We start from the raw sequence: 19674 nt of genomic DNA, 5'->3' as shown, positions 1-19674 counted from the left end.
GGAAGCGGCGGGCGTCCGTCACCGAGCCGCGCTGGGGCGCGCACACGCGGGAGCCCGCGGGCGGTGCGGAGCTGGGAAGGGGCGCGCCTCGCACCCGGATCCTGGCTGCGCGGGCGGGGGGGCCGCAGAGTCGCAAGGAGAGGCTGAGGGGCTCGACAAAAACTTTTAATTACAGTTCAGAGACCTTGTACAGTGCAACAGGGAGTGTCCGATCTTAATGTCCGTATCTTGGGCCCACTGCGCGCGCGTTCCCGCCCCTTCCACTTCGGGCTGCCGACCAGCCCGCCGGGGACCAGCGGGTGCGGCCGGCCGGCCACGGCCCCTGGGCTCTTCGATGGGAAGGTCACGGCCGAGGTCCCTTCCACCAGATGCGCGTCCTTTCACAACGCGCGCGCGCGCATATGTCGGTGTGTATGAGACCGTGCGTGTGAATGTCAGTGTGTGTGTGTGTGTGTGTGTGTGTGTGTGTGTGTTGTATGTTTGCGTGAGTGAAGGTCAGTTGTGCGTGTGTGTGCATGTCCGTGTGAGGGAGCGGGCGGGAGACCGGCGGGCAGATCCGAGGGCGGGAAGGGGGCAGGGGGGCAGGGCCGCCCGCAGACGCGCCACTGGGGAGAAGGTGGGGCGCTGAGCGGAGCCACAAGGGCCTCACTAGGATGGGCTCAAAGAGACGAGGGGTCCCCGGCCTCCATTATGTTGGTGGTTCTTGGGGATAAATGGGTGACTGCGGGGCAGGGAGGTTGAGGGTCATCTGAGGACCCTTGGGGTGACCGTCTGTGGACAGAAACTGGGAGACTCCCGACAAAGGGAAAGAAGGACAAACAAAAGTGGAGAGAGGCGAAAGGGGAAATAACCCTGGGGGGTAAGAGACGGATGGGCGCTGGTGGCGGTGCACGTAGGAACGGGGCCTCCGGGCTCTGACCTGGGCGACAGTGTAGGGCAGCCGTGAGAAGCAGCGAGGCTTCAGGGAGCTAGCACCTTTCAGAAGGGCACCAGGGCCTTTCCCAGGGGCGGGACCCAAAAGAGGTGTGCAGGGTCATCCCGCCAGCCGTCTCAAGTACAAGGGCAGGGTCTGCCCTGCCTTCTCCTCGCTTGGGGGCTGCACCTGTCTGCCCACCACACAGGTGCGGGGGAGGAGGACTCGCTGTCCGCCCCTGAAGAGCCTCAACAGAGTCTCGGCAGTATCGGGCTGGTAAACGCAGTGGTCCTGGTATCGGGGGACTTCCTGACCTGCTCCTTACTCTCCCCCAGGCACCCCTCGGGAGAGCCACGGCTGGGATGACTCTTCACGTGGAGGAGGAGAAAACCACAACCAGTCCCACGTCTCAGAGATTCCCATTGGGACACCTCTGTTTCTGTGAGTCCAGGTGATGGGTACGGACACGCACGTCATGACCGCCCCAGGGCGGAGAACCTCCCCCGCCCTCTCCTAGGCCTCACCCGGTTGGCCTGGGGACATGCGCCGGGGCACAGGCACACGCACCCAGTCCTCACTTTCCAACCTGTTCTCTCCACCTCGCTTTGCAGGGTAGTTCTCCCAGTCCAGCCCGGACGGCCTGATCTACTCGGGACTGGGCCCGCCCCTGCAGTCACCTGGCCGAGGGAGCCAACAGCTCGCATGTCCTGGGGCTGCTGGTTCTGAAGGAACGTGGGGTAGGTAACTGGGATTGAGGGAAAGCTACAGTTTTCCACCTGAGGAAGGGGTGGGCTCTGACTGCAGGATTGGCGCTTCAGCAGGGCTGACAGTACCTAGTTCACAGATGTTAAAAAAAAACACACACAAAATAAAGTATCGACATTTGTCCCCAACCTAATAACTCTCCGAAGAGAGGACACGTGCTCTGGAGAACCAGAGGTTTTCGCTGCTCCTGCTCCCTGTGCAGAAGTACCTGGCACCTGGCCCCCAGTGGCAGGGAAAACAGAACAGTCGGGTGGCGGCTCAGTCCCAAAGCAAAAAGAAGCAAGCCTACGAGATGAAGCAGGAGAGGGCTGACGACAGCTGCTGGAAATCCGGGCTGAGAGGCCGGGGGGGAGGACCGGCAGCAGGAAACCAGCGCCCTGTACAGCTCTCGTCAGGGCCTCAGGGGCACAGATGGCGGGGGGGAGGCCAGGAGAAGGTTCCGCAGGGGACGGGGGCGTGGGATCGCTGGGGATGGGGGTTCCTTGGATCGGGACGGAGTACCGGGACTGAGCAGAGAGCCCAGTTTGGCAAGAAAATAAAAAATACCAGGGGCAGGGGGTCCAGGTGCGGAGCCTCTTCAGCAAGAGCGGTTCAGAGCCTCTGCCCTGTCCCAGACAGGCCACCTGGCCCCGGGCAGGGCCGTGAGTGTGGCGGGGGCGCCTGGAGAGGGTGCTGTCCTCCCCACGCCGCCCCCGCCCCAAAGTAGTGTGGGAAACAGCAGGGTTCTCGCCCTGCCACTGGTTACCAGTGTCTCGAGTCCACCAGCTCAGGCCGGAGGCTGAGTTTCTTGAGGCTCTCGTACCCCACCACGACGACAATGCTGGAGGGCGTGGCTGAGATGATTCTGGCAGAGAGGCCCTTCATGAGGCCCCAAGGCCCCTCTTCTGCCATCAGCTGTCTGAAGGTCAGGATGATGGAGCTCTTGCCTTCAACCTGGAAACGCAACGTGGCGGAAGGCCACGGGCCACAGTCAGGGCCACTCGGCGCGGCCTTGGGCTACGGTGGAGAGAACCGGACTTGGGGCCCGGGGGCCGGACAGGGCGGCACAGTGGTTTATATGGGCTGTGGTATCGGCCTGCCTGGGTTGAACTCTGCTCCCCAACTTGCTCACATTGTAGCCTCAGGTAACGTGCCTCAGTTTCCTCAGATGTAAAACAGTAACGAAGTAGACCGAACCCATGTGGTTGTTCTGGGCACCAGAACCGTAACCGTGAGCTGCTGTTCCTGTCATTAGGTAAGCTACTGAGCTAGGGCTCCTTGCCGTGGGGGCTCCTCTCTGGCCTCAGGGAGCCCAGCGACTGAAGGCCCTGCTGGTCTGTCATTTCCATTCCCGTGTGTCAGTCCCTCTGAGTCCCCGAGGCTGGGCCCACCCCCGACCCTGTCGCCCCCACACACCCTGGGACCCATCTTCCCTACTACACTGGAAATCGGGCTGAGGCAGAAACCTCCTCTCTTCCTTCTCAACAGTCCTGCCCCCTGCCCCGGCCCCCCACACTCTGCCACCCAGGTACACGTTTAGACACCACCCCCCTCGGACCCTCGGCCAGCGCAGCACAGACGCCCTGCTTGTTGCACACCCCCGTACCGTGCGACATTCACAGGGTGACCTCTGGCTGAGAATATTGCCCACTCATCCCCACCCCGACCCTCCTCCACGCTCCCCTCTTCCTCTCCGGTACTCTCCTCTGACCACCTCTGCTCCCCTGCCCTCCCCTATCCACAGCCGCGTCAAGGGCTGTTCCAGCTCTGCTCTGGTCCTCACACGCGCTTGGTCTCCTCCAGCCTGGGAGCGCTCAGAACAAGGCTCAGGAGAGAACGAGAAGGGAACCTGTGCACTTTGTGGTCTGCAAACCAATCAGATGTCAATTTATTCATTTTCAAAAGCGGGGGTGGGAAGCGCATTCTTTCCTACAGACAAACACACCTAGATTTGCCAGCCATCTCCATCCCAACATCCTCGGATCAGGGAAGCCGACTTCACCCCCAACCTGTTGAGGTTATTTTCTTTCCCTCTCCTCCTCACCACAGCCGTGACCCCGCTCTCCCGCACAGCTGTCCTCTTCAGCTACCCACATCAGATGTTCAAACCCCCGTTCTCATACAGCAGAACCTGCCATTTGTATGTTACACATCCATTCAGATTTCATTTCCTTGGATTAGGTGCTGGGGAAGCATCTTTGAGCTGAGTGGAGACAGGGACTACGATCTCTGGACAGCACCACCAAGGGCTCCGTCTCGGTAAAGAAAAGCATCGGCTGTGCTAACGGGATGAGAGGCAGGGAGGAGCCAGTGAGGCATGGCGGGGACAGGCGCGGGGGCGTGCAAGGGGGCACACGTGGTGAGGGGAACGCTCTAGGCGTTCCAGAGTGCTCTGCTGCCTGCTGCACATGGTAAGTCATAAGCACAAGGAAGGGGCCTGGCTGACCAGGACGAGGCTGGCTGGACTAGAGGGCCGTGACACAGAGAGGTCGGGGGAGCACTGGGGAGCACAGGTGAGCCCTCTTACCGGGGGCAGGGAGGCCGGTCTTACCTGCACTCGGGTTCGGATGACGTCCATGGGATTGGTCAGGACGGAAGCGGTGGCCGCGGCCAGGGGCCCCGAGACGGCTTGAAAGACAATGTGCGGGCACTCCTTAGGACAGAGGTACGAGATCTGCTCTGGAAGCGAGGGAGAGACAACGGGAGAGACGTGAGGCGCCGTCCCGTCTGCCCTCACACTGCTTCTGCTCATTGGCCCAACGCGGACGGACCCTCTCCGTCATCAGCCACCTTAGATCCTGTCACTCCCATCCTTTTTTCTTTGCTTCCTTCTGAGCCAAGAAAAAATGAGGACCCTCAGGCCCCTTCCGGAAGCCATGTTGGGTACATTACCCGCTGTGAACAGAGGATTCCTCTGGAGAAGGGGTTTCAGAACCTCTCTGCCTGCCAACTCCCCTCCTCTGATGAACAGAAATCCTTCCTGACGTAACAACCTTACGCGTGTGCTCTACTCCTCCCGACTCCCAGGCCAGGCAAGCACACGCCACGGGTTTTCTCACACGGGCACCCCATCGCTGGTAGGAAACATGAAAGCTGCTCTCGCCCACTGTCTCTAAGGAAGGGAGCAGGGTGACCGTGGTGGGTGAGGAGTCTTTTCACCGCGTCCCTGTCTTTCTTTTCGAACTTTGAGCCGTGAGAAGATTTTTTTAAATTGTAGTTCGTTAGCATACGGTATCGTGTTAGTTTCAGATGTGCACTGCAGTGATCGGACACGTCTATATGGCACTCCGTGCTCTCACAGTAAGTGGACTCCTCATCCCCTTCACCTGTTTCCCCCGCCCACTTCCCCTCTGGTGGCCAGCAGTGTGTTCTCTGTAGTCAAGAGTCTGTTTTTTGGTTTGTCTCTTCTTTTCTTTGTGTGTCCCGTTTCTTAAATTCCACTTATGAGTGAGATCAGATGCTATTTGTCTTTCTGTGACTGACCTATTTCACTTAGCATAATACAGTCTAGATCCAACCATGTTGTTGCAAGTCGCAAGTTTTTTTTTTTTTTATGGCTGAGTCACCTTCCACCATATGTATACGCCCGTGTGAATGTTTTTTTGTTTTTTTTTTAATTTTTTTTTCAACGTTTTTTATTTTATTTTTGGGACAGAGAGAGACAGAGCATGAATGGGGGAGGGGCAGAGAGAGAGGGAGACACAGAATCGGAAACAGGTTCCAGGCTCCGAGCCGTCAGCCCAGAGCCCGACGCGGGGCTTGAACTCACGGACCGCGAGATCGTGACCTGGCTGAAGTCGGACGCTTAACCGACTGCGCCACCCAGGCGCCCCACGAGTGTTTTTAAAAATAAAAACAATCACAGCCGAAAGAGAAGGTCGTACCCTGCAGTGAGATGTTTTCTGCAGGCTCTATTAACAAAGAAGAACTCAGTTTCCAAAATGCTAATGAAGACAAGGGCATAGTGCCCAGATTAGCCCACTCCCAGCATCACTGGGAAGCTGACTGCAGTTGAATTTTTTGCTTTAGCCTCCCTAGAAGCGAGAATCAGGAGTTCACTCATTGGTTCGACCAGAGTTGACTCAGTGACTGCCGTGCACCAGCCACCCTGGCTCTTGAGGATGGAATGGTGAATAAAAGAGTCTCAAATCCCTGCCCTTAGGAAATGGGAACACAGGCAATACATAAATAAAAGGCAAAATCGATAGCTATATCAGAAGGTGATGTGTGCTTCCTAGAGATAAAAATGAAGCAGGGAAGGGAGACAGGGAATGCCAGGTGTTGGGAGTGAAGGGGCTGCCCTTTAAACAAGGTGGTCATGGAAGCTCTCTCCCAGGAGGTGAAGTCTGAGCAAAGGCCTGAGGAAGAGTGCACGGATCTGTGGAAAGAACTTTCCAAGCAGAGGCAACATCCAATGCAAAGGATAGGGGCAGCAAGGCCCGTATGAATGAGCGAGGGAAAGAACACTATGCAAGGCCTGAGAGGTAAGTCATTAGGGCCTTGAAGCCACTGTGAGGCTCTGGCTTTCATTCTGAGGGAGGCTGGGTGTAACGTGGGTCATCTCGAAGACTCCCTCTCCGTCCGCTCTCTACAGTCCAGTTCCCATAGTACCTTCGAGAGTTTTTCCCTCATGCCTCTAGTTTTCGTAATCTGTGGCCACCTAAATAAAGATGAGGGGCAGTGGGAGGGTGGGGGCTGGCACTGAGCATCTCTTGACGCATCGGCCGGGCGGGACTCCTGAAGCCACAACCCCCGGCCCCCTCCCTCCCCGGGGTCACACGACCCGAGACAGAGCGGCCTGCCGGCACCTCCTCAGCCATGTCCCGGCTCTCCTGAGAAGGTGGCATCTGGACGGGCACTGCCAGCCTCCGTGGGCCTGTTGGCACTGGCCCCCAGGTCTGCCGGCCACAGCAGGATTCAGATTCCAATTGTAATCACACACACGTGCCCTTTTCCTGTGACTTAGGGACAGGATGAAAAACCAAAGCCAGGCAGTGGGGGAGAAAGTCCCATGTTTTTGCTCTGTTATTCACTCAGCAAGTGCTTACTGGGCACCTGTTATCTGCAAAGCAAAAGATAAACCCAGGCTGACTTGGGTTAAGTCCCTCCTGGCTAAATGTCTGTGGACAGTAATATAAATGCATATTTATTTAATGCTACTGGATGCCACGCACTGTGGTGAGCACAGGACATACAACAGGGGCATGAACGGTGTCTTCATGGGACTCACAGCCTAATTAAGGAGCTGTGAGTGAGGGATAAAATGATCGCAAATGGTGACAAGTGCTATGAAGGAAACAAGCTGAAAAGAACAGAAAGAGCCCTCTTTCCAACTGGGTGAAGAAGTCTGTGCAAAGGTGGCAATGTCAGCCGAGGCCTGAAGCACGAGAAGGGCAGGGGGTGGGGCGTTTCCAGGCTGAAAGAACATCATCTGCAAAAGCGGAGAGGTGAGGACAGAGCGTGGTGTATTTCAGGAACCGAGAGAAAGACAGGACGGAGCTGAGTGAGGCAAGAGAGGCCGGCAGTGAGGCTGGCCCAGCAGACGGGCCAGATCGCGTGGACTTGCACGGACCAAGAGCACGTTCAGTTTTACTCTAAGGGCCCAGAAGGCAGCATGGGTAGATTTTAAGCAAAAGGGAACGACAAGAACCAATCTCCTCATTCAACAAATATTTGCTAAGCACACGTGTCACAGAGCCTGGCACATAGTGCATATTCATAAACGGTAGTTTCCTCCCACTTCCAAGAAACTTCCCAATTTTATCTCAATAAAACTAGGAAGAAATGCATTTTAAAAAAAGGAGGCTTGGGGCACTTGAGTGGCTCCATCAATTAAGTGTTTGACTCTTGGCTCGGGTCATGATCTCATGGTTTGTGGGATCGAGCCCTGTGTCGGGCTCTGTGCTAACAAGTGCAGAGCCTGCTTGGGATTCTCTCTCTTCCCCTCGCTCTCTCTCTACTCCTCTCCTGCTAGCTCATGCGCTCTTTCATGTGCACTCTCTCTCTCTCTCTCTTAAATAAACTTAAAAAAAAAAAAACCTTTCCACATAGTCGAAAAAATAATAACGTCAGGCAAGCAATACAGGTGCCCCCCAAAAGATTCAAGCACTGCCCAGGGGTGTAAGGAGGGAAAGATGACCTGCTGAAGGTTAAGGGCTACGTAGGGAGATGTGACGGGGACAGCAAGGAGCACTTCAGGAAGTCATGATCTCACCAGGTAAGTGGGCCTGGAGGGCACCCAGGCAGAGGGGTGAGAAGAACAAAGCAGGGGTGAGGGAGACGGTGCACGGTGGAGGCAGTGTGGGTTATCTGGCTGCAGCAGACTGCACGAGGGGAGGCTTCGCTGTGAAGGGAGGCTGAAGAGACGGGGTTGTGCTCAGTGAGCAGTGGAGCCCCAGAGCCTCACAACCAGGGATTAAATCGTGAATGTTAGGAGCATGTGATAGGTGGGAAGGGAGAGCAGCTAGAGGGCTGGTGCAGCACCCAGCAGAGTGAAAACTGAGGCACGGTGTCCAGGAAAGGAGGAATGGAGAGAGAGTAGGAAAGGCATTCTGGGGTCACCAGGACGAGATGTGGGGACAAGGAAGAGGGGATGGCAAGCACAGTCCCTAGGGCTTTAGTCTCAGTACTGTGGAGAATGATGAGGCCACTAAGGGAAGGAAGAGGGTCAGAAGGGAAAGCCAGCTCGGGATGAAAAACAGTTAACTATGTAACATTTCAGACGGAAATGCACGCATCCAAGTCAAGAGGGTCTGACAGTCAGAGTGTCTGTCCAGAACTCTGAAAGTTAGTCTGGGGACGGAAAGAGATTTTCTGACATGTTAGAAAAGTACAACTCAACTGTAAATAAAATCAAGTGAGGAGAGAAGGGTGAAGACAGATGCTAGAGAAAATGCTCACGTTTCCTAGAGGTTTGTGGGGGTTTTTTGTTGTTGTTTTTAAGTATTGATTTATTTTGCGAGAGAGAGAGGGAGAGAGGGAGAGAGAAAGAGAGACAGACAATCCCAAGCAGGCTCCATGTTCCGCACAGAGTCCAATGCGAGGCTCAATCTCACAACCATGAGATCATGACCTGAGCCAAAATCAAGAGTCAGACGCTTAACTGACTGAGCCACCTAGGTACCCAGAGTTGTTGTTTTTTCTTTTTTCTTTTTCTTTTTAACATTAAGATGACCAGGATCCACTCCCAAAGAATCTGATGCAGAATCAGGGGTGAAATCCAGGTATGTGAACTTTACCAAATACCCTAGAAAGACTGTGTTAAACAGAAGAGAGAAACAGAACTAGCAATAAAGAAGAAGGTGCGATCAGGAAAGTAGTGGCATAGGGACAGAATGATTTTTTTTAATGTTTTTTTTTTTTTAATGCTTATTTATTTTATTTTATTTAAAAAATTTTTTTTTAACGTTTATTTATTTTTGAGACAGAGAGAGACAGAGCATGAACAGGGGAGGGGCAGAGAGAGAGAGGGAGACACAGAATCTGAAACAGGCTCCAGGCTCTGAGCTATCAGCACAGAGCCCGACGCGGGGCTCGAACTCACGGACTGTGAGATCATGACCTGAGCTGAAGTCAGACACTTAACCGACCAAGCCACCCAGGCGCCCCAATGCTTATTTATTTTTGAGAGAGGTAGGGAGAGACAGAACGTGAGCAGGGGAAGGGCAGACATAGAATCCAAAGCATGCTCCAGGCTCTGAGCTGTTGGTACAGAGCCTGACATAGGGCTCGAACCCACGAACCGTGACATCATGACCTGAGCCGAAGTTGGACACCCAACCGACTGAGCCACCCAAACGCCTCAGGACAGAATGATTATAGGTGAGGAAGTCATTACGAAATCTGGTTAGAAAGGTCCCAGATGGGTTGGATAGAATGTCCATTGCCAGCAGCAGGGATCAGGGAGGTTACAAGCACAGACTGTCCTCATGGGAGTTTGGTGGCCACCTAAAGCTGTGGATGTCGAGGGTGGCAGGCACACGCAGGTCCTGCTCTGGGCAGTGTGGTCTGACCTTTCAGAAGGAAATTTGGTATTATGTTTATTGAGGGCCTCAAAAATGTCATCTTTGGGCCCAGTAATCCGTTTGGGGAAATACTCAAAAAGAAGTAAAATGTCTTATGAACCAAAATACATCACAGGAGTGGAGAGGTTCAAGGTCCTACACCATCTTGAACTTAATAATGCTGAGGAAAGGCATGCAAGTCAAATGCTCATCTGAAACCTGAAATTTCATGTTCAGATCCCAAGTATCCCACGAGTTTTGTGCTTCCTCGTCTTCCACTTCTCTGCCAATATTCCACTAACCCTTGTTGACTCTGATGCGCCCAGAATGTACTTTATGTCCTACAGTCATCGACTTTACTTGTGTGATTCCCCCACGATGATGTAAGCTCCCGGAAGGAAGAACCAGGTATTATGATCCGTGAACCCTCCTGGAGTCAAATGTTTGCTGGATGAACAGCCCACTCTCCCATTAAATCCTCCACCGCAGCAAGCGCAAAACCACAGCAGCTCAGCCCCGTCAGCAGGCCCACCCTCTGCGCCGACTCTCCTGGGCCCCACTTACCTGCATAGAAGTGATAGAAGGGCCACCAGACGGCGCTATTTGGGATGTAGGTAAGCAGTGAAGCCACGTAGCCTCGGTAGAAGCCTCGAAGCCCATCAGCCCGCAAGATCTGTCTGATGATGTCCTTGGTCTGGCCGAAGGCAACCACCCCTCGTCCCTCCGGGCTCCCTCGCACTTGGAAGCGGCCCATTCTCTCGCCCTTGCGCTGCATCATCAGGTGCTGGGACACCACATCGATGGGCACCGTGATGCTCTGGGCCACCAGGGAGGCCGAGCCACCGGCCACCAGTGATTTGACCGTGTTGCTCTGGCTGTAGTCGGCGACAAACTTCCGGGTGAGCTCGTACGTGGTGACATAGCACTGGCCAGAGATGAGGGTGAACGTGTTGACCAGGAACCCCCGGTAGAGGCCAGTCACGCCATCTGCTCGCAGGATCTTGATGAAGGCATCAAAAGTCCCGTGGTAGAGGCTCTTGCCTTTCTGAACCTGCAGCCGGGTGCGGATGAGGGTAAAGGGGTAGACGCTGACACGGATCATCATCGTCATTGCCACACCAAACACGTAGAACTTCTTCTTGTCCAGGTGTTCCCACTCGATGATCTGGATGTTGCGTTTGTCCTCCATGGTGCCTGAAGACCTGGAGATGTGAGCGGGTGGGCGGATGTGGGAAAGGAGGCCGGAACCTTGCACTCGGCCCTCCTGGCCGGGCTCTGACCACCCTCCCCCCCACTTTCATCTCCTGGGGTACTCACGTCCCCAAAGCTTAGATTCCACCCAGTCTAGCTTGGCCAACTCTCGCCTGAGAGTCTTCCTTCACGGATCAGGGTGCTGCCCCTTCTCTCTCCTTTATCAGCCCTGTCCTCACGTCAGTGACTCCCTAGGCTCCATGCCCGCCTAGGCTCCCTGCCCTGGGCTCGTCAAACGGCCCATTCCGGTCTCTGCCTCCGCCTGGGCCCCGGTGTCATGGTCCGTTCTCCTCCTTCTCTGCACACCCAGGCAGAGCTCAGGATGCTGAGGACAAACCACCTGGCCAGATGCAAGGCCTTCAAGTGGGCTAAGGGGACATCACTAAGTGACACAGCAGGTTCCCAGTGATGAAGGGAAGTGCTCCATTTCAGATGAGGAGGCAAGGCCTTGACCCTTCACCCTCAGCAGGGTGCCTCTTTTGTCACCATTACTAGCTGCCTCGCCTTAATCTCTGGTCCCCAACACCCCCCCCCCATCCTGACCCCACGCGCACTACCCTTACATTGCTTCCAGTCCACATTAGAAGAAAGTGTGGCACCCCCCCACCTCTCCCCTCCCTCCGATGAAAGGAGTTAGAAAGTTAGGAACAAGCCAAAGGTCGGAGTCCTCTTTGGTTATTAGATAACTCACTCTAGAGAAAGAAAAAAACCAGCAGAGAGCTAAGTAGTTTCCCTGAAGAGCCTTGAGAACGACACAGTAGAGAACATGTCTGCCCCTTTCACCCCCAAGCATATAAATAATAACCTCCGTCCTGTATAATGAGGGGACATTTCAAAGTGACACGGAACATACAGATTCTGCCTTCAAGAAGCTCACAGTCTATTCGAGATGACACGGTATCCCTCCGGGAATGAATGTAAGATACAGAAAGAAACCAGGGCAAATCACTGCACATGCGGCTCTCATGTCAAGTGTATCCTTCGCCTGAGTTTCCAAATAAAAGTAATACTAATAATTGTATAAAATTAGGAGCCTCCAACTCAAGAACTGTCAAATAAGAGGTCATGATATATTGGACATATTCTTCGTGTCAATGCGATGTGTTCCTGCGTAAGAAACTGGACATTTTCAGCCAGAGGGGAAACTGGGAAGTGAAACTGGTAGTGAACAGTCAGGCTGCCCAGGCTTTGAGAGAAATCCCTACAGGCTGGGAACGGAGGTGGCCACCTCAAAGGGACAAGTCTAGAAGCTGAAGTGCTCCCGCGGCCAGTGCCTTGGCAAACCTCATGTCAAGTGTCTAAACCAATCCTAAACCACCTTCTGCAACCCAAGGTCCCAGCCTAAGGAGCCTCCCGCCTTCCCATGGAAGTCAGCGGAGAAGCAAGGTTGGCTCTCTGGAATGCACCGAGCTGGACAGTGTGAATGGTGTCACCTTCGCTATGTACAGGCTACCTGCAGAGCAAGCTGGCCACGCATGGGCTGCTGAACAAGCGAGAAGATCCCCTGGAGGACAGAGGTATTTGAATGGAGGCCGAGCAGGTAGACAATGAAACAAGAGAACGACGGCTTAGGACGATGAGGCTGCCGGAATGGAGAGTCTAGGCTGTGGGAAATGGGTGAAAGGAACACTGCTGTGTCACCTGCTGGGAACAAAAGTGGCCCTTCCTCCCCAGCCTCAGACTGGGACACCCACCAAATCCAGCAGGGCAGTCTTCTCCTTTGAGGCCTTCAGGAGAAGGTGGTCACCGTCTGCCCTGCCCAGAGTGTGATCCAGGGTCCCATGGTCATGTTTCCCAAACCACTGAGCAATGAGGAGAGAGAGAGAGAGAGAGACTCTAGGATTTACCGAATACCTATCACCTCATATAATCCGTACAACCCAGCCTGTGCACAGTTAGACACTTCGGCTAAATGAGAAAACAGAGCACCAGATAAGTTAAAAGGAACAGGTCCAAGGTCACCCAGCTGGTCAGCAGTGAGGGCAGTGATGAGCCAAGATCTTCTACCTACACTACCACACCTTCTACCCCACGGGAACTGAGGCTCCAGCACAAATCACACTGCTCAGTCTAAAGCCAAGTCACCCCTACCTGTGGGAGGCAGGATTAATGCCCTCATGACTACCAGTCACCCAAGGGTTCAGCATAAGCTCCTGGCCCCGCAGATGACCAGGGCTTCCTCTCAGCTTTGTCCCGGAGAAACCAAGATCTGCCCATGCTTTCCCAGTGTGCCGGTGGAGAGAGCTGAGTGGCCAGTGGGCACATGGTTGTCACAGGACGAACACGGCTGGGCTCAAGCAGGAGGGCCTCCTGCCGGGCTTGTGCAAGCTGTGTGCTAAGCCGGCCAGAAAGGAGGAGCAGCGAAGGATTCTGTTCCAGGACCTGGTTTTGTGGGCACCTTCTCAACTCGTCAAGCTGAACCACAAAGTACCAGTATCCCCCGCTGAGAAACCCGAAGGCAGGACCCGTGGCCCTTTTCTGCTTTCCCCCGTCTCTTACACGAGCCAGTTGATTTTAAATTCCCAAAAGGAAGGCGGACTCTCCCCTCCGAGGCCAAAGCAGATAACTCCTACCATCGCCGCGGTGACAGGAGGAGCCACTAAGGGTCATGGCTCAGAGGAATAAGCCTCCAAGTTGAAGGGGAGAGGGCACTGCACTCCCTCCCTCTACCCCTTCCAAAGGTGGGGCTGTTCCGCAAAGGTGGGATCTGAACCTGCTCTTTGTTACATAACTTCCAAACCTCCTGCTGAAATATCAAAACCAGTTTTTCTTGTTCTACCCCCTGGAAAATCCTCTTTACAGACTCCTGTACGCCTTCCAGCCTTCCCTTCTCCCAACTCAATCAGCCCCGGTTCTTTATGGCCCTTTCCTAGGCTATTTGTGCACACAGCTCCAATTCTGAATTTCCTCCCACCTTTCAACCCTGCTCAGATGACCCAGAGCATCCTGAAATCATCACATGAGATGTCAGAGGCAGAGCCACCAGCGCAAAGGGACAAACTGGTGGTCTCGGTACACCTCCCTTCCTTCCACTTCCGCTCTTCCTGAACCAGAAAGATCACGCCAGACTATTCACTAGGCTCTGACAGAAGATTCTGGTTAGAGACAAGGCAGTGTCACGGAAGGCCAGGTCACGAGGTGGAAAGAACACTAGTACTCAGGAGATCCAGGTTTGAGTTCTACTTCCGTTACTTACTGGTAGGGTTGGAACCAAGTCGCTTCATTGAAACTCGGTTTCCTCATCGGCGAGAGGGGGCTAGTGAAGCCTGCCACGGCTATATAAAAGTGTGGTGCAACTCACGTGAGGTAATAAGTGTGAAAGCATTTTGTAACAGCAAAGCATTTCTATCATTGCGGAAAGCCCTGTTAGACAATGCTGCACAGACCACATGCACACATGGACACAGCATGGACATTACCTGGGAGCTTGTTAGAAATACAGAATATCAGGATGCATGCTTAGACCTTTTGAGTAAGAGCCAACATTTTAACAAGTTCTCTGGGTGACCAGTGTGTGTCAGCGTTTGGACAACAGTGCTTTACATATAAAGGGCCGTCAGTATTACAACAACGATAAAAACGACTCTAAGGGTCCAGGACCATGATGGCTCCATCCTGACTCGTCACCAGAACTGGGCCCAATGATGACTAGCGGACGCATTCAGATCTTTTCCGCCAACCACCCCACCAAAGCAAAAATCCCGGACACCACACCCGTGCGGTTGGATCTCCGATTCTCAGCTGGAAACAGGATCTTTGCTTCCCCCTTCTGTTCGTCTGCTCTCCCTCAGCATGTGCATCAGATTCTGCTTCCCGGGAGCGACCCGCGACGTGAACGCGAATATATATACATGCTGGCCCACGTGTCCTAATGAATATGCCTGTCCCTAGGGGAGGTCCCTGGCGTTGCCTCCGACCCCTCCTTTGAGGGAATCTCCTCCCTCGGTCGCCGTGAGTTCCCACCCAGCCCTCCTTTGGTCTTCCACCCACGTGACCCCTCATCCTAGACACCACATGACACCCCTTTATGCAGCCTCTGTCCTGCTCCCCGCACAGCCACCCTCGGCTGGGTCTTCAGACGTGGCCCCGCCACGCCTCTCGCCCCGCTTCTGTCTCTGGCGGCGAGCCTCACGCCCCTCCGACTGGAAGAGATGCTTCGCTGGAGTCGCCCTGCACCTCCAGAGCTGCGTGGCGGGCTCCCGTGGACCTGCAGGCAGCCCTGCCTCCCTGACAGGTCCAGGTCCTCGGAGACCTTAGTCGCCAGGCACCCCACGCCGGTGCTTTCTTACCTTCTCCGATCACGGCGGTTCCGCCGCGTCCGAGGCGAACTCCAAGCCCGGACCTCTAGGCCACAGCTCCCACTCTAGCCTCCATGCCCGGCGACCGCCGGCCTCCGCTCGCATCTTCCCCCATCTCGACCCGGCTCCTGGTACTGCCGGAACCGGAAATTGGGACACTGTCATTCCCGCCCCCTGGCGGTGATGCCCTGTGAGGCAACTCCACCAATGGAGTACTGAGCCTTGAGCCTCTGCCCCCGCCCCCGAAGAGTGGATGGGCGGGTCCTGTGGCCATATTGATTTCGGGCAGAAGCCACGCCTCCACTGGCTTCGTTCTGCCCTCAGCTCTACGGCGCGTGCGTGTCCTTTCTCCTTCGCCGAAACCGAGTCGCCGGGCGCTTCTGGGAGATACTGATGAAAGTGGGTCACCTTGTGTTTTGGGTCTGTTGGATATCTTAAATTCAATGTGATCTGTAATTTTTGCGTAACTTTTCTCATCTGTAAACCCAAAATAGTAGAGGCCAGTGTGCAGGAGGAAGGACTCAAATGGGTTAGAATAACCCGTTTTGAGGTTTGAGGACTCAAAACATTGCAGGGATGGGGGACATCCTGGAGGTGCAGTAAATGACATTAGGGTCTCTTCTGGCTCTGACATTATTTGCCCATACTTGGATTTAAAAGGAGAAGAGGGCACCTGGTTGGCTTAGTGTTGAGTGTCTGGCTGTGGCTCAGGTCATGGTCTTGGGGTTCCTGAGGTCCAGCCCCGCATAGGGCACTTAGCGGTCAGCGCAGAGCCTGCCTTGGATCCTCTTTCTCTGCACCTCCCCGGATCGTGCTCTCTCTCCTTCTCTCCAGGAAAAAAAAAAATTTTTTTTTAAATAAAAGGAGGAGATGAGGGACTGGGGGGCCAGAGTGGAGAATCAGTTCACTTCAAGAGATATTTCTACAAGTCAGCAACAAAGACCAACAACCCAATTTAAAAATGAATAGAAGGCAGGCCGCCTGGGTGGCTCAGTCGGTTAAGTGACTGACTTCGGCTCAGGTTATGATCTCACAGTTTTTGAGTTCCAGCCCGCGTTGGCCTCTGTGCTGACAGCTTGGAGCCTGCTTCAGATTCTGTCTCTCTGTCTCTGCTCCTCCCCAACTCGCTTGCTCTCTGTCTCTCTCTCAAAAGTAAATATTAAAAATATTTTTTTAAAAATAGACAAAGGGCTCGAATAGACATTCTTTTCCTTACCTCGGTTCATTAATAAGTATATTCTTCCGTTTGCCCAGACCAAAAATCTGGGGGCCATCGCTGAATGTTCTCTTTTTCTCACTCATCACATGCAATCTATCATCAGACACCATTGGTTTTATCTTAAAAATATACCCGGGGGACCTGGATGACTCAGTCCCTTAAGCGACTGACTCTTGGTTTTCGCTCAGGTCATGATCTCACATTTGTGAGATGGAACCCCACATCGGACTCTGTGCTGACAGCACGGAGCCTGCTTGGGATCTTCTCTCTCTCTCTTTATCTCTCTCTCAAAATAAACTTAAAAAAATAAATTATATATCTATATCTATATCTATATCTATATCTATATCTATATCTATATCTATATCTATATCTATATTTCCAGAGCTTGGCCACTTCCCACCTCCATACTGCCACACCGCTCCCAGACACCATCCTTTCCACCTGGATTATCCCAGCAGCTACCTCACAGATTTCTTTGTTGATGCTTGCTCCTGCTATGTTCTAATCACAAAGAAGCAGCCAGAATGATGCCTTTGAATTCTAAGTCAGATCATTTTCCCTCCCCTTTTCGAAACACTCCGGTGGCTCCCCATTTATTCAGAATAAAAACCAACATCTACGTGGCAATGGCCTACAGGGTCCTACAATCTCTCTCATACCCACCCCCAGTATCTTTCTCCTTTCATCTACCTCTATCACTCCTGCCTCAGGACCTTTGCATGGGCTTCTGCTTAAGTCTGGAGGCATTTCCTCTGCCATCCACATAGCCCATGCTTTCATTTACTTCATGTTCCATTGTTCAAACTCTGCCCTATCAGTGAGACCTACTCTGAATCTCCTATTTAAAATTGTACAGGGACGCCTGGGTGGCGTAGTCAATTAAGCATCCAACTTGGCTCAGGTCACGTTCTCACGGTTTGCGGGTTTGAGCTCCGCATTGGGGTGTGTGCTGACAGCTCAGAGTCTGGAGCCTGCTTCAGACTCTGTGTCTCCCTCTTTCTCTGCCCCTCCCCCACTAGCGCTCTGTCTCTTAAAATAATAATAATAAACATTAAAAAATTTTAAATTGTACACACTCCTTCCACTCAAGCTTCTTTCTGCCACTCGATTCTTTCCTTCATAGCACATCACCATCTAATGTCGGTACCTGTTTGACTTATTTATCTATTATTATCTGTCTCCCACACTAGAATGTATGTATGCTCTATGATCACAAGACTTGTGTGTTCTGTTCAGTAGTGTGCCCTCGGCACCTGACAGCGCCTGTCACATAAAAAGTGCTCAGTAAATATTTGAGTGAATGAATGAATGGATTTGAGCACTGAGAGTGCTTACCATATGCCAGGCACACAGACACCCGGCGGAGCAGCAAGCGGTACAAGAAGGGATTGCAGTGAAGGAGGTGGGGGGGGCACTAATTCTGCATGGTAGGTTAGAGAAGAATCTGGAGGGGGTGATGTTCTAGGTGGGAGAAGAACCTCACTGTTCGTTCCTTGAGGCAGGATGTCTGTTCATCTCTGTGTTACCAAGACGTGGAATAACGCCGGGCACTCGGGAAAGGTTTCCACAAAACTGCACAGAGGTGCTCAGAAGCTGTAAGTAACACCAAGGCGTGTTTGGAGGCGCTGGAGGGAAGGCACGCTGTTCCGAGGTCTTCGTTTCTTTATTCTGGATCTAACGAAAAGCCATCTCAAGTGTTAGGAGGAATTTTTTTTTTTTTTTTTTAAGTAAGCTTCTCTTGACCCTGACCAGAGAATGGAGACTGGAGGAGAGTGGCAGAAAGGTGAAAGAGACTGGTGCGGGGTCGGCTCTGGTTGTCTCGGTGAAGTGGTCGGGACCCAGTGGGACTGCAGAGGTGCCGAGGAGTTCGAGGGCGAGCGAGGAGGAGGGGGGGGGCGCTGGGGACCCACCCAGTGGTGTGGAGGGGTGGCAGAGAGGAAGCGTAGGGTGAGTTCCAAGCCTCCCCTCGTAGGGAAACATTGGAGGGGAGCAGGTCTGGAGGGGATGACAAACTGAACCTGGGAGATGGTGCGTTAGAGACGCCTGGGGTGTGTCTAGTTACAGGTAAGCAGTAGCTAGAGGGGCGGGCCATGCCCTGTCCCCCACGATACCTCTTCCCGGTGGCCGGCCCTGTTGCTGCGTAGTGAGCCCTGTGAGGACAGGAAGCAGACCTGACTCCTGTGTCTCCCGCCGTCTAGGCCAAGTTCCGAGCCATAGCAGGTGCCGAGTGCATGTTTGCCAGATGGATGGGCGGATGCGCGTCCTTGGTTAAGGGGCGGGAGTGGAAGCAGCAGGCCTGGAGACCTCAGAGGGAGGGAACCCCTGTCCGAGGGAACCTCTCGGGGAACCCCTGTCCCTGTCCGAGGGAACCGTCAGAGGGAGAGAACAGAGCTCACGGGAACGAGATGCAGAGGCAGACGGGGAGGCAGGTGAGCACGAGGGCACCGCAGCCGGAGACCAAAGGACAGGTGTCGCAGGAAGGAATTGTCGCCGAAGTCTGCAGAGAGGTCACATCGGGTGAGACTGACCAAGGCTGTGCTCTCACAAACGGTAAGCACCCCCGAGGCCTCGGTCGCCCGAGCGTAGCGCCCCACGCTGCAGGCTGTGGACCTTCTTTCTGACAGGTGAGGAGCTGGGGGGGTGGGGGGGGGGCAGACAGGGGAGGCTTCTGCACTCACAGCAGGTGCTGCCCCGGAGGCGTGTCCTGCCCGAGGCCCCACAGCCCCCCAGGTCTCCAGGCCGGCAGGGGAGCCGCGGGAGAAGGCTTGCGGGTCCTTGGAAGAGTGGAAGCCAGGCCCGGGGTAAGAGTGCACTGGGCAGCGGAGGAAGAGGAGTCAGCAGGGGAGAGAGAAACCCCTAGAGAAGCCACGTAAGGCCAGCAACGAAGACACGGCAGGCGGGATCTGGAGGGGACCCTTGTGCATCGAGTTCACAACAGCCAAGAGGTGCAGCCAACCGGGCGTCCGCCCACAGATGAGCAGGTGAGGACATGGAGGCCAGTGCCCCTGGCGGAGCACGCGTCAGCCCCCAGAGAGGAGGGAACGCATCCTGGGCCCGGGCTATGCCACGGTGACCCTGGAGGATACTATGGTGAGCGGAAAAAGCCAGTCGCGGAAGGCCAGACGCTGTACAGTTCCCCCTGAAGCCCCTGGAGTGGTCAGACTCGTAGCGAGTGGAATGGTGGCTGCCAGGGCTGCAGGGAAGGGGGCTGCAAGACGAAAACGCCCTAGAGATGTTGTTACA

At 54.2% G+C, this 19674-nt stretch overlaps 1 protein-coding gene and 1 long non-coding RNA gene across 3 annotated transcripts; one reads left to right on the top strand and one right to left on the bottom strand.

The window, feature by feature from the left end:
- Positions 1–144: 144 nt before the first annotated feature.
- Positions 145–15365, bottom strand: SLC25A44 (solute carrier family 25 member 44). 2 transcript variants are annotated; one of them, XM_025915243.2, is made up of 4 exons: positions 15201–15363; positions 10225–10862; positions 4209–4336; positions 145–2611 (listed from the first exon to the last, which is right to left on the bottom strand). In XM_025915243.2, exons 2-4 carry the CDS (start codon positions 10847–10849, stop codon positions 2420–2422), a joined length of 945 nt encoding a protein of 314 aa, XP_025771028.1. In that variant the 5' UTR covers positions 10850–10862; positions 15201–15363; the 3' UTR covers positions 145–2419. The 2 variants fall into 2 exon arrangements, with proteins under 2 accessions (XP_025771028.1, XP_086550923.1); XM_086694797.1 differs by lacking the exon at positions 145–2611 and adding an exon at positions 3667–3938 and having other exon boundaries at positions 15201–15365.
- On the top strand, positions 1563–3954 carry LOC147572200 (uncharacterized). Its single transcript, XR_015246446.1, has 3 exons — positions 1563–1650; positions 2826–2912; positions 3839–3954. It is a non-coding gene; the product is annotated as an uncharacterized LOC147572200 (long non-coding RNA).
- Positions 15366–19674: the final 4309 nt, after the last annotated feature.

Source organism: Puma concolor, chromosome E4 (genome assembly GCF_028749965.1).
Source record: "Puma concolor isolate L17-30 chromosome E4, mPumCon1.1.hap2, whole genome shotgun sequence".
Lineage (NCBI taxonomy): Eukaryota > Metazoa > Chordata > Mammalia > Carnivora > Felidae > Puma > Puma concolor.
This window is presented reverse-complemented; position numbering and strand designations above follow the sequence as displayed.